Source organism: Danio rerio, chromosome 19, assembly GCF_052040795.2.
Source record: "Danio rerio strain M-AB ecotype USA chromosome 19, GRCz13ab, whole genome shotgun sequence".
Classification (NCBI taxonomy): Eukaryota; Metazoa; Chordata; class Actinopteri; order Cypriniformes; family Danionidae; genus Danio; species Danio rerio.
Window position 1 is genome coordinate 46419346 of NC_141039.2, and position 15528 is coordinate 46434873.

The window sequence follows — 15528 nt, forward strand, 5'->3', positions numbered from 1 at the left end:
AAGGAAATGTGTGTAAACTTTTAACTGTCTAGAAATTAATAATAATAAAAAATGCATATCATTATTCTGGCATTTAGCAAATGTAAATCATCTAGGTAATCCTAAAATAGTAAACTTTTAGTATGATTTACCATCAGACATTTCTTTAAAAATGGTTCTGTTCCTTTTTTTATAGAGTGTATGTAAATTTCTGGTTTCAACTGTATATATGTACGTGTGTATGAATTTTAGGCTTATTCAAATATATTTCATCACATCATAGTGCTTTATTTACTGTATATAGCAAAATACAACAAGAGTTATCGACAATTGTGTTAACATCAAAATATTTGAATAAAAATGATCAACTAAGATTCAACTCAGTTTAACTCAAGTTTAATTGTATAGCGCTTTTCACAGTAATTATTGTTTCAAAGCAGCACATGCAAACGAACAAAAACGTGAACATTATTGCATCTAAATCAAATTCGGGAAAAGTTGAGGTTATAAGTTAACATAACTTTATTAGTTACTAATAATTTTTACTAAATAATTCGTAACTGAAAGCTTTTAACAGTTAAAGTTATTATATATAAACATAGTTAAGATGCACTTATAATGCATATAGGTGATGTCCATGTGTACATTAATGAAGTGTATTAAGTGTGTGTGTGTTGTTAAAGGTTATTAAAGGAATAAAGCAACACACAATACATAAAAGATGAAGCTACATTATGTACACCTCTAGCCTGTCATTTTAAAGCTGCTCCTCTGCTAAACAGACTGGGACCGAGAAAAGCTTCTGGAGGACTGGATGTCTAATGCCGAGGAGTGCTGCCAGCGTTCAGGTGTTCAGATGCCAACCCCTCCACCCAGCGGCTACAATGCCTGGGACACCCTGCCTTCACCCCGAACCCCCAGAACAACCCGTTCTTCCGTCACCTCTCCTGATGAGATCAGCCTGCTGTCGCCCACTGACGGCCTTGCTCTGGTCAGATTCATCTCTATGCATTACTGCAAGTCAGAATCATTAGCCCTCCTAAATTATTAGTCCCCCTGGATATTTTTTCCCAATTTCTGTTTAGCGGGAAGGAGATTTTTTCAACACATTTCTAAACATAATAACTCATCTCTAATAACTGATTTCTTTTATCTATGCCATGATGACAGCACATAATATTTGACTAGATATTTTTCAAGATGCTAATATTCAGCTTAAAGTGACATTTAAAGGCTTAACTAGGTTATTTAGGTTAATTTGAGTAATTAAGCAAGTCATTGTATAACAATGGTAGGGATCTCTTTGGGTGCTTTCACATCTGTAGTTCGCTTCATTTGGTCCGGACCAAGGGTAATAAATGATACATTGTTGCATTTTCTGTCGTCTTTGGGTCGTTTTCACACCACACTGCTGGCTTTGGTCCGAACCAGTTGAAACGAACCAAAATGCAGTCATCTGACAAAATCCACATCTCTCATTGGCCAGATGTTGTTGAACATATTTCCTAAACTGCTTATTGATTGGTCAGAATTCACGTGCGGGAAAATGCCAGTGAACTCCCGCAGGTAAACAAAACCTTTTACTCTGGAGGGACGACTGTGCTGACTGATTGTATCCCTGCTTTAGACAAACTATACATTACGAGAATGAAGCGCGGCTGCGGCTGGAAAACAGTGTTTATTGCATCGCTCGTCACTTCATGTGGAGGCGTGAATTAATTTTGCTAAACTGCGACATGGTCATCTTGCGGAAATATTACCAACGATCCATCAGGTAATGTTTTCCCCCCTCTCTCTCTCTCTGTTGGTAAAGCGCTGTCAACAAATATTTTTCCTCCATATCCCATAATGCACAGAGCATCGGCCTACGGCAGCTCTGTGGGGTCCAAAACGTGTAGTACTTTTTGCGGTCGGACCTGTTTTAGTACGGATCATATTCTCACCACAAACGAACCGCTCCAGGGTTCGTTTGAAAGCGTACTGAGACCACCTCTTCAAGCAGGTCTCAGTACACTTATTTGGTCCGCTTTTGGTGCGCCCTCGAGTACGTTTGCTGCATTCTCACCTGCCCGAAGGAACCGCACCAAAAGGGAAAACGAACTCTAGTGCGATTCAATCCAATTAAATAAGGCAGGTGTGAAAGCACCCTTTGAAACAACTCTACAGTATTTGGAGGCCGATAGCCGGTATATATAGGCCGATAATTACAAATATTTCAAAAAGTTATATTTTTATACAGCAAACTTCATACAAGATTGAACTGCTCTTATGAACTGAATAGTTTATACTCAAAGTTAAAAAGCTATAATTTCAAAATTGCAAGGTGATTATATAGACCTATATTCACGATTTAACATAAATCAGCATGCCAAAAATATATCATTTCCTTTTCTTCATAGCAGATTAACATGCAACTTGACTGTTGCATAAAAATAATAGGTTAAAAAACTAAATTGGATTTTATCAACATGCAAGTTAAATATATTTTAAATAAGATGAAAATGAGAGAGCTGAGGACTGAAACCAGCTCAAATGTTCTTGAATAAAACGTGTTACAGTGATGTACACATGTACAAATATGTAATGTCCGAAAAAGCCTTTTTTAGAGGTGTTTTGACAGTTCAGAGCCACCGTACAAGCGAACAGCTAAATACAGATTGCATTACTTTAGAAAATGTGGCATAGATTCATCCTATTTGGTGTTTCAGATTCTTCCGATCAAGAATCTAATCTTTAGAATATTGGGGTCAAACTGAATACAATCTTACATCAACAACACATGGCAAGCAATGCGTAGATAATAACAAATAATCATATTAGATTACAAACAACCCAACGAGTTGTTTAGCACGTGTGCAACGCTGCTGGAATGTTTACACATTTAATATTTTTTCCTGAGGCGATTTAAACAAAAATACACAATGACACTCAATTAAACATATCTACAATGATCAAGGAACATGGTTACTTACTGAGTTATTAGCGCACAAGCAATACCACATGAAGAAAGGACGGACTTTGAAGGAATAAACAATGTGAGGAGAGCTCCATTATAGTGCACTGGACAAGTCTGAACAAGTTCTGCCCACACCTGCACGAGGCAGGCAGTTCTGTATTATTACGTCATTTATCGGCTTAAAGATATCGGCCTAATTTAGACATCGGATCAATAACGATAATTTTAAAAATAGCAATTATCAGCTGATAATTATATAGCAGCCGATATATTGTGCATCCCTAAACAGTGGTTTGTTCTGTAGACAGTCGAAAACAAATAATACTTAAAGGGGCTAATAATACAGCTTTTTTATTTATTAAAAGCTGCTTTTATTCTAGCTGAAATAAAACAAATAAGCCTTTCTCTAGAGGAAAAATTATTATCAGACATACTGTGAAAAATTCCTTGCTCTGTTAAACATCATTTGAGATATATTTAAAAAAGAAAACAAAAATTCACAGGCGGGCGAATCATTCTGACTTTAACTGTACTGTTTATTTTTAGATTTGACACTGTCTCTTTAATGTCTTTTGCTTATGTAGTGTGGGATTTGCATGAGCAGCATATCTGTGTTTGAGGACCCCGTGGACATGTCATGTGGACACGAGTTCTGCCGGGCATGCTGGGAAGGGTAAGCGATTGGAATATATACGTTTATTTGTTTAGAATAGATCATATGGGTGCATGTTTGTGTTGAGTTTCCTCACGATGCATCTGCTATAGGTTATTGTATTATTATACACAAAGACTTTTGGGTTTCTCTGATGAAAATCTTTTTTTTTTTTAAGTTTTAAAAGTTTTAAAAATGTCTCTTAAATCTTAAAAAATAAAGTTCACATTTTAATGGAGTTTCTTGTGAACGTAAAAGAATCATAAAAAGTGCATCAAAGTTTACACAAAAATATTCAAATTTAATAGTTTGAAATGTTTCTTGATCATCAAATTCTCATATCTGAAGGATTTCTGAAAGATTATGTGACAATGCTGAAAGTTGAATCACAGGAATGCATTACATTTGAACATCCATTCAATTAGAAGTTATATTTGTTTAATGAGTATTAAAGCAATTCCAGCCTTATGGATGTGATATTTGCTGTAAAAACACAAAACATAAATTCACAGAGAAAGTATACAGTTGAAGTCAGAATTATTAGCCCCCCTTTTAATTTTTTTTGTCCTTTTAAAAATATTTCCCAAATGATGTTTAACAGAGCAAGGAAATTTTCACAGTATGTCTGATAATATTTTTTCTTCTGGAGTAGAGCTTATTTTCCAATTTTTTAAACACCATTTTAAGGACAAAATTATTAGCCCCTTTAAGCTATATTTTTCAGATAGTCTACAGAACAAACCATCGTTAAACAATAACTTGCCTAATTACCCTAACCTGCCTAGTTAACCTAATTAACCTAGTTAAGCCTTTAAATGTCACTTTAAGCTGTATAGAAGTGAAAAATATCTAGTCAAATATTATTTACTGTCATCATGGCAAAGATAAAATAAATCAGTTATTAGAGACGAGTTATTAAAACTATTATGATTAGAAATGTGTTGAGAAAAAATCTTCCCTCCTTTAAACAAAAATTGAGGAAAAAATAAACATATATATAAACCTTTTCCCGGTCCCAGTCTGTTCTGACTTCAACTGTATGTTAACATTATATTGAAACATCTGTTTATATTTTCCAGAACAACTAACCACAGAGTTATGAGATCAGAAAAATATCAATCTGTACACGTTTTATGCTTTAAATAAGGAAAATATGCATGTGTTATGGATGTGACCAAAAAAGTCTACAAGTTTACAGGATACAACATACTTTGTAGAAATTGTTCTGTGAATTAAACTGCACAACCCAAAATAAATAATGATAATCAAAAGGATAAGATCAAACTTGATTGATTTGATTTGATTTGACATTTTTGTGTTTATAAGGGAAAAAGCTCTGTTATGGATGTGACAGGTATGAAATTGGCACTTGTGTGACTTTGGTGAATCAAATATAATAGTTTAAAAACATTATTGTGTATTTTTACAGTACTGTAAAACAGAAGCATACACAAAAAACATAAAGAGCGTTTCGCTATTTTAATAAAACATCATTTTTTTCATAGCGAGGTTGACATTTGCATGGAATAGCATTTTTTTTGTGTGATATTTTTGTTAAATATTTGTAGCCTGCTCAGCATACAAAACTGTAAACGTATATATTAATAGGATTTCTACGAGTCATGAAATTTCTGGAATATTATGGAAATTTAAAAGGTCTATTTCAGACATTAAAATCAGTGAATTTTATTATTACTATTATTTTTATTTAATTTTTTTATTATTTGTTCCCCAAGTCATGAAAAGTCATTATTTAGTTTTTTTATTTAAACTTTTACTTTCCGTTTATATCTAAACAAATAAAATCTATATCGTGTTTTGTATGTGCCGTTTCACATTGTTGTTGTGGCATTTCCAAATATATTAAAATAATGTGATTTTTTTTTTCCCTTTTTTTTACAACATCAAGCAAGATAAGTTGTTTAGTTTTGCTAAAAATGGATAGAAGTGAATGAGACTGAAAGTCACATTTAAGCTACAATGGACTCAACACTCTTACGTGAAAAATGAGGCGGAAAGGCTGTGGAAATTTGGCTTACAGTGGAACTCCAAACTTTTGAACAGAAATGCATGAATAGTTCAGTATGCTGTCAATACAGTAGTCAACATTTGATTTGGATCAAAATCTTTCATTAAAGTTCTTCTAAGCGTGCTCTCACACCTGTGAATCGATTCAGTTGTTCCGAAACAGAGATTACTATTGTTACATTGTTGCTTTTTGCTCTTGGTGCGGTTCGCTTTCACATGGTAAAATTTCTAAACGGACCAAAAGAGCTAAAACAAATCACGTGTTACATTGGTCAGAGTTTCAGTGTTTATTTTGCACGGGGGGTGGTGGTTTGGTGGTGTTTGACAAGGTGCGCACGACGTGTCTGAAGAGCGAAAAGGGATGCAGTGGGAAGGGTGCGCAACGTATTTGTTGACCGGGAGGGAGACGCGCGATTTCCGGGAGATTATTACTCGTTTGCCGGCTGTCTCTGTGCATTTGCAGGAGACTCCTGAAACTTCCGAGGGACTTGGGATGTCTGGAATGACCTCCCGCCCTACTCGTAATTCTCTCTTCATATAGCCGTATGCCTATTACATATCCATAAAACGCTATGATATTGCTGGGTTCGGGTCGTTTGCTTTCTCACTACAATTGATCCGCTCCAGAGTTCGTTTCAATCAAGCTGAGACCACCTCATTCAAGCGATCTCAGAGCGATTGATTTGGCGCGGGTTCGAGCACGATTGCTGGATTCACACATGCCAAACGAACCGGGCTAATTGGGCAAACGAGACAGGTTCGGAAACAAATGTCTAGGTGTGAAAGCACCCTAAAACTATGGAACAGCACTCATTTTTGTCTTGACTGTTTCTGAAAAACTCCACTTCAGATGTTGAGTACTAGATATTGTTTAATACTTGTAGACATTGAGTCAGTTGGGTAATATTTTACCAACATAACCCATTCTGAGATGGGATTTGCAATCAAAAACCTGCATATTTCTTATCATTTTTCAACTTCACATCTAATGTTGGGTTTAATTTACATTAATTTAGTAAGTACAATCTTTCTCCCTATGATTCAATGTAAAGTCTATGGAGAAAATTTATAGGAAAAATCCATCACTGAAAAAGCATTCATACACTTTTTTTTTTTTTGTCTGGATGTCAGGTTTTTAAATCTAAAGATCCAAGAAGGGGAGGCTCATAACATCTTCTGCCCTGCTTACGACTGCTTCCAGCTGGTTCCAGTGGAGGTCATTGAAAGCGTCGTCTCCAGAGAAATGGATAAGCGCTACCTGCAGTTTGACATTAAGGTACAATCGAGGCTCACAAAGTGGTAGAAAGCGTTTCAGACCTGCCATTTCTTCTGTCTTATCTCACACAGTCTGATGCTGGCTGTGAATCAAAATGCTGAGCTCATGCTAGTGTTTGTTTAAAGCGGAAAAAAAAGCTTTTGTAAACAAGCTCAGGAGTCAGACGTTGGCTAAATATCACGCCGATTTGATTTAGATGATGTATAGACTGAAATTGGTTTTGGAGATTTTAGTTTTTGTGTAATTTACGTCATCAGATACAAAGAAGGTTTTAACAGGTTTCTTTTTCATCTGCAGGCGTTTGTTGATAATAATCCTGCAATCCACTGGTGCCCTGTAGCCAGATGTGAAAGAGCCGTTCGTCTGACTCGACCAGGCCCTGGAGCTTCTGACCCGCTGAGCTTCCCGTTGCTGAAAGCCCCTGCTGTAGACTGTGGAAAAGGACATCTCTTCTGCTGGTGTGTTTCCTTTTGTCTGTGCATTATTCATTCGTATCTTTCCCACACTGCTCTTAAAATAAATGAAAGCGGGTTTTCCACTATGGTGCCAAATGGTTCTGAGAACAGTTAGGTATGCTTCTAGTTGTGGATGCATTTGGCCAAAAAACAAGTCGTTTTAAGCTAAGCTTCAGTTATATTGGTGTTAAAGCAATTTAATAAAATAACCACATTTTATTGTTGTTAATTTTATTATTAGTGAATTTGCGAGAGCCGGCGAAGCAGTGGCGCAGTAGGTAGTGCTGTTGCTTCACAGCAAGAAGGTCGCTGGGTCGCTGGTTCGATCCTCGGCTCAGTTGTCGTTTCTGTGTGGAGTTTGCATGTTCTCCGTGCATTCGCGTGGGTTTCCTCCGGGTGCTCCGGTTTCCCCCACAGTCCAAAGACATGCGGTACAGGTGAATTGGGTAGGCTAAATTGTCCATAGTGAATAAGTGTGTGTGAGAGTGTGTGTGGATGTTTCCCAGAGATGGGTTGCGGCTGGAAGGTCATCCGCTGCATAAAAATGTGCTGGATAAGTTGCTTGTTCATTCCGCTGTGGCGACCCCGGATTAATAAAAGGACTAAGCCGACAAGAAAATGAATGAGTTGAGAGCCGTAATTTTCTCAGCATTGCAGCAGGATCAAGTATCAGACTATTTTACTGAAATTAATTATATTTTGATTTAATTAATACAAAGTTTTGATCATTTATCATATTAAAAATGGTATTAGGTTATGAATATTGTCTGAAAATCTTGGATAATTACAGATGTCTTTGACTAAAGAGTTTCTTAGTCGATCAGTAGTTGTTCATTAAAGCAATTAGTCAACCAATCTCCCATTTATTAATTTAATTTAATAGTCAAATATATAAACAAACTAAATTAAACACAATGGATATACAGAAAACCGTAAAAGGCTTATGCTAATAATGTTGAAAGCATGTGTGATTCATGCATAGAAAACTAATACAAATAATAATACATTTTTATTTGTATAGTAATTTTCCTACATATAGCAACTCAAAGTGCTACATAAACAAATGTAAAGAAACAACATCAATATCAGGTTCAAATATAAAAAATGGATAAACAAATATAGAATTAATGCAAAAATGTGTAAATATATAGATCAAAACCAGCAACTAATATACTCTGACTTAATTTCAGAATCAGAAAGAGCTTTATTGAGTTTTTTTTCGTGACTTCATGACAGCGGTCACCAAACTTGTTCCTGGAGGGCCGGTGTCCTGCAGATTTTAGCTCCAACCCTAATCAAACACAAGGCTGATTTATACTTCTGCGTCAAACGCCGGCGCTGATGCATAGCCCTTCGCCGTGGCCGTCGGCGTCGCTGACGTGCACCTCTCAAAAAATGTAACTACACGTCGCAACGACGCGTAGCGCAAGCTCTGTGATTGGTTGCCTTGGTAGAGCTGACGAGTCTGGGCGAGACTGAGAGCTGCGTGAATGGTGCGAGCCTGATGGAGCGATTGTTTACAAGTGAGGAGTCCCCATAAGGAGCTCCGGATGGAAAGTTTTGTTTTGTGTTTACCTCATAGTTAAAGTTGTTGCACTTCCGCCGGTTCCTGCCTCAAAATGAGCGAGTTTGAGCCACTTGTACATCCAGGAAGTGTTCAGGAAACGCAAAACAGCAGCGAAGAAACTCGACACAGAGGAACATTTACACCTCACTGCCAACTAGTGTTTCGTAAGTGTTAATGCAGACCAAGAGAGACACCGCGCAGAAGTATAAATGCACAGCTACGCGCGTTGCATGCGCCGTGGGTTACGCCGGTCACTTGGCGCAGAAGTAAACACCAGGCTTTACTCTGTATACTTGAAACACCCAAACAGGTGTGTTGAGGCAAGTTGGAGCTAAACCCTGCACGGACACCGGCCCTTCAGGAACAAGTTTGGTGACCCCTGCTTCATGAGCTTCTACAGTGCAACAGAATGACAGAGACAGGACAAAAACAGATAATACATATATTTAAAAAATAGAGTTAGAAGTAAATAGTGAACGCATATAGTTAAATCTTTGGAAGACAATTCAATATTGTTGAAAGCATGTACGATTTATGCGTAAATAAGTATGTCTACATTAGCGGAAAATACACAGAGCTGAATATTGAACTATTTTGATTTCTGAATGTGGAGTGAATTCAAGCTAGATGCTAATGCGCTCCACTGCTCTTGTGATTTGGTGGCAACAAACAGCCCTAGCATGGCACAAGCCATTGAAATGAATGGGTTTCATGCACTGATCTATTTGTCATGTGTATTATAGATCAGGGGATATGCAGCGCTTTCTGCATCTGTTGTGAAAGCAGCATCACATCTGGAAAAGCTGGTGGCGCCTAATTTGCATCTAAAGCGAAAAACAATACATTTCTGCCCAAAATAACATTTGCAGAATGGTTTAATCAATACATTATTGGTGAGGAGGTCAGGGGACAGCTAGGGGTTACATTACATCTTGTAAGAAAGCATGGTATAAACTTTTTAAAAGAACCATTTGGGCTCTGTTTTAACGCTATTTTATTTCTAAACTATTTCTAAATTCAGTTCTAACTTCCAGCAAACAAATAGATGAACAATAATAACAAAGTGTGGTCAAAAACCTGGGTTATATACAAACACACATGCTGTGCCCCATATGGGCCAAAACTTGACAGGTGGACAAATCTAAGCTTGTTTTTAATAAAACAAATATAAATATTTGTTTTATTCCCCCCTTGAGATGGAGGCATGGAAGCAGTGGTTTTTATATATCCAGTTGAAACCAGAAATTTACGTACACGTATAAAAAAGGAACAGAAGCATTTTTAAAGAAATGTCTGATGGTAAATCATACAAAAAATAATAATTTACTATTTTAGGATTACCTAAATCATTTACTTTGCTAAATGCCAAAATAATGAAAGAATTATTATTATTAATTTTTTTTTTTTTGAGAATTTTTATTAATGACAGTTAAAAGTTTACACGCATTTCCTTGGTATTTTTTTAGCTTTGTTTTTAAACTGTATAACTATGGTCAGATGTTTTGAGTATCCTTCCACAAGCTTCTCACAATAGTTTGCAGGAATTTTGGCCCATTCCTCCTGACAGAATTGGTGTAAATGAGTCAGATTTGTTGGCTCAGAATTTGTCTTGCTCGCACAAGCCTTTTTTAACTCTGCCAACAAATTTTCTATAGTATTGAGATCAGGGCTTTGTGATGGCCACTCTAAAACATTCACTCTGTTGTCCTTAAAGCACATTTTAACTAATTTGGCAGTATGCTTAGGGTCATGGTCTGTTTGGAAGACCCATTTGTGGCCAAGTTTTAATTTCCTGACTGACGTCTTGAGATGTTGCTTCAGTATTTCTACATAATGTTCTTTCTTCATGATGCCATCATGATGCCGACTTTATGCTGTAAAGTTTACCAGTCGCTCCTGCAGCAAAACAGCCCCACAACATGATGCTGCCGCCCCCATACTTCACAGTTGGGATGGTGTTCCTAGGCTTGTAAGCTTTCCCCTTTGTCCTCCAAATGTAACACTGGTCATTATGGCCAAACAGTTCAATCATATTTCTGCACATCCTGTGTGTATTAAGCAATGTTTAAGTGAGACGCGCAACTAATGGGCTCTGCGGACTTTAGACCTGCTTTTAGCTGGTCTATTGCACAGTCTATTTTAGTTCCTCAAAATAGCAACGTGCCAACAATGCACCTTAACACACCTCTTTTCTAGATCGGCAAACCCATGAGTCTACAAAGTGGCGCAAATGGATTTGCTATCTAAACAACATGTCGGAAAATGGGAAAATTAAGGTTGCTTTGGTCTAAAAAAAGTAACACATAGGGGCAAACACGTCTTGCGCCTTATTAAACCGGGTGTACGATAGGGCCCTTAATATGAATTTGGTTGTAGTTTTGTTTTATGTTTATTTAAATTACAGCTACGAAAAGAAAGAAATTACATTTGTAAACTTTAAAAATAAATGACAAAATGCAGTAAAATAATATTTTTTTCATTTGTAAATTATAAATGTAAACTTTAAATGTAAAACTTATATATGATCAAAATAAACGTATAACATAATGAAAAATACATGTGTTTTATTAAAAAGAATGTGTTTTTATAGTAACAAGAGCTTATGTGCTCTTAAAATGTGACATTTTCTTTCAAATATGATCTGTTTATTAATATAGGACTGGTTTTCTGAGATTCACGAGATGTTAATGTGTTTCCTGCAACATGTCATCACCGTTCATTTTATCTCTTGTTTTTTCCTGTCTCCCAGGGAGTGTCTTGGGGATGCTCATGAACCCTGTGACTGTGAAACATGGAAGATGTGGCTGCAGAAAGTGTCTGAGATGAAGCCTGAAGAATGTAGGAGCTCTGCTGCACTTTTATTTATGTTGTAGTTCAAGTTTGATTGTTTTCATCCAGTACATGATAATATAATACACCTATTGCATTACAATGTGTTACATGAAAAGAGATCAGGGGTGGCACGGTGGCTTACATTTACCTAACAGCAAGAAGGTCGCTGGTTTGAGTTCCGGCTGGGCCAGTTGGCATTTTAGTTTTGCATGTTCTCCTCGTGTTGGTGTGGGTTTCCTCCGGGTGCTCCGGTTTCCCCCACAGTCCAAACACATGCGCTATAGATGAATTGAATAAACTAAATTGGTCGTAGTCTATGAGTGTGTGTGTGTGACTGCGAGAGTGTTTCAGGACTTGGTTGGAGCTGGAAGGGCATCCGTTGTGTAAAACATATGCTGGAATAGTTGGCGGTTCATTGCACTGTGGCGACCACTGATAAATAAGGCTGAAATGAAAATAAAATTAGGACTGGGTCTTGATCAAATCACTCCACCTTGTATTATTGTTTGAAATAGCCCCTTTGTTTAAGGGATGATCATAAGACTTCATCTGCATCTCTCTGAACAGTGGCTGGTGTGAGCGAAGCTTATGAAGATGCTGCCAACTGCCTGTGGTTACTCTCCAACTCCAAACCCTGTGCCAACTGCAAATCCCCCATCCAGAAAAACGAAGGCTGTAATCACATGCAGTGTGCAAAGGTCAGTCCAGTGAAGCTTTTCCCCCCCTTCCTTTCTTGCTAGTCCTGCAACATGGCTTTGTTCACTCAGTAGTATTTGTGCATTAAACGGAGCGCTCCCTTAAAAATGATGCAGAGTCTGATGACATATGAACACAGACGGTCACACGGGACACATTTGATATATTAAAACCTCAAGGAAATGGTAGTGCATCTTGATAAACACATTTGCGAATGAATTGTTTGAGAATTGTCTTCTTAGTCATACATGATGGATTAATAAGGTCATAATTAATAAGGTGCTATTGGGACACTGTTGCTCTTCCTTCACAGCATGCTTATCCACATGCATTTGCATTCTTTTTGCCCCTTTAACATGCAATTGTCATTATGAAATCTCTTATGGGTATCCTGTGAGTGTGTTTATATGTGTGCGACCCTGATTCAAGATGTAACGTGTGATGCAGAGCGGCTCTTTGACGTCAGAGGCAGGTGTTTGAACAAAGGCGACGTGGAGGCCGTATAGCCTCACTGTTATTTTCTTAATGAAGGCTTAACTAAGGCTTTGAGTGACAGGAGTAGAGCAGGGGGGAGGGAAGCTATTCATTCCAGCAGCACGTGGAGGAAAAGCAATGTCACACTCTTACAAAAACCCAACGGTTAACGCTGCCTCGTGTCTGGGTGGCTGTTTATATTGTGAAAATCCAAAGTCTTGCTTTACTTTACTCCCTGATTGCTTCGATATACTCTGTTGCTGTTGAATATACACATGCTGATTTAAATCCAGGGTGTCTATAAAATGTTTTTTAATGTCTTAAATTACTGAAACAACATTTTAGGCATTAAAAAGTCTTAAATTCACTGGAATATTGTGTTGAAGGTTTTAAATCATTTTAAACAGGTCGTAATTTTCCTATGTCTATGTAAAGCTAGCCAATGACATGATTAATGTTCCAATTGCAAAACGCTAACTCCACAAAAACATTTATTTTAATATTAAACATATATATATATATATATATATATATATATATATATATATATATATATATTAGGGATGTAACGGTATTGTAAATACCGTCATACCGCAATATTAATTTTTTTCGATATAACCGTAGTCGCATGACTCGGTAAAACTATAGGTCTTCTGAGAAAATTTGCTCAGGCGAATGAAGTGAACGGGAGGTAGCAGAAACTACAATTCCCATCAGCCCAGGCTTGGCCATCATCCTTTGCGGTCTGTTGTCGCTACAGATCCAGTAATGCGGAAATGGAGTGTGCTGCTAGAAGCGGGGATGAAAAAGAGCTGGAAATGATCGAAACCTAAAGCGGGTGTTGTCGGCGCGCGTACTGAATAGCGGTGTTGTCGCGCACGTACTGTAAAGCGGGGAGGAAGGGGTTGAGCGCGCATACTCAAGAGCGGTGTTGTCGCGCGCCTACTGAAGGGCGGGACGGAGGGTGTGTCGCGTCGCGGGGGCATTTTTGATCATTTTGGAAGGGCATTTTCTATCCAAGACTAAAAAGGGCATGTGCACTGCACAGGTTGAGCCCTGTGTGTGCACGTGCCTGCAAGTTGGTGAATACGACTAATCAGTCATGGGGACTGCAGAAACACAGCACACTGTTCAGATTGATGCAGACATTGACTTGTACCGCAAAGAGACCTCTATCTCACTCATGGTTTGTCCGCTCAAGTGGGGGAAAGACAATGCACAACGTTACCCACTGCTGTCAACCTGGGCCAAGTCATACCTCTGTCCCAGAAACCTCAGTCCCAAATGAGAGGGTTTTTTTCTGTTGCAGGGGACATTGTAAATGCCCAGAGATACCAGCTTTTACCAGATTATATTTATATGATAATTTTCCTTTAAACCCATCTCTATCTAAGTGAGTGAGTGAGTGATTAAATGTTGAATGTGATGAGTTTTCAACAATACTAAATTAAAACTTAATTTTTTTACATGGTTTAATATTTTTTTGTTATTAAAATTGAAGTTCCTGTTTCAAAGCTTACAGATAGATGGCTAATTTGTATGTCATTGACACTTTTGGCACTTTTTTGGAGTATTTTTTGTTAGGTTTTGTTTTTCCTGTAAATTATTCAATAAATACCGTACCGTGACATTCATACCGAGGTATTACCGTACCGTGAAATTCTGATACCGTTACATCCCTAATATATATCGAAAAAAAATGTAACCACTCTGTTTCCCAATATGATTTAATTTTCTTTTGTACAATAACATTTATTATTAGTTATTTATGTGTTTATGGCTACATTGTGAGGACACTGTTTTTTATAATTTATATCACATTATTGTTTTTAAAACCATTTTATTAAAGAAACGTTAAGCTGAAAAAAAGACTTTTATCTTGTTTTGACACAATGTTTACAACGTGGCTAAGAAATAACCCAATTTTTGTATGAGGCAAGTAAAAATTGGTTCCAACCGGGCCATTCGTCCTTAATGTTCATCCCTGTATAGGTCTGAAATGTCATTCATAATAGTCCTAAAAATTCTTTAATTTGACTTGATGAAACCTGCAGAAATCCTGAAATCTGCTGCTGCTTTATGTAACTGAGCTTTTTTGCATTTGTAGCTATTAAATTACAGAAAAAAGCAGTTTATAGAAGTTACCTGTTTTACTGGTTTAATGCAAATCAGCTACCCGAAAATGCAAACCAATCTTGTTTAAAAAACTTTAGGGTATTTCCCAGATGTACTGTCGAAATATGAGCATGCATGTATATTAGAGTATTCTATTAGCAAATTGTTATTTTACACAATAACGTTGTAGTTATTCGAAAATTCTCTCAAATGTAACATTCCTATGACTGTATCACTGGTTTGCATGAAATGAAAATATATTTGTATAATTTTCTTGTAGTGCAGCATGTCCATTATGTTAATATATCTATGTTATGGATTAAATAAATTGTTTATTGTTTTATATTATGCTAAAAAAATTTGTGATGTCACATAAATACACCGTTTATAGTGATAAACCTACATGCGGTTTACTTCAGCAATATTTTATGTTTGGCCCTGTAATCTTTTTTTAATATTCATTAATATTTGTTTTAGATTTCTACCTTCTTTCTGTGG

General features: G+C 36.9%; 2 protein-coding genes across 4 annotated transcripts in view; one reads left to right on the forward strand and one right to left on the reverse strand.

Annotated features, from left to right (window-relative positions):
- Positions 1-15528, reverse strand: part of ppt1 (palmitoyl-protein thioesterase 1 (ceroid-lipofuscinosis, neuronal 1, infantile)) — an 847627-nt gene that overhangs the window by 203634 nt on the left and 628465 nt on the right. The gene's annotated exons all lie outside the window — the stretch shown is intronic.
- ankib1a (ankyrin repeat and IBR domain containing 1a) overlaps positions 1-15528 on the forward strand; it is a 55787-nt gene that overhangs the window by 26329 nt on the left and 13930 nt on the right. For all 3 annotated transcript variants that reach the window (NM_001080992.2, XM_087294738.2, XM_087294739.2), the window contains 6 exon segments: positions 762-970; positions 3520-3608; positions 6747-6891; positions 7189-7349; positions 11663-11751; positions 12313-12443. In NM_001080992.2, coding sequence (NP_001074461.1) covers positions 762-970; positions 3520-3608; positions 6747-6891; positions 7189-7349; positions 11663-11751; positions 12313-12443 — 824 coding nt within the window.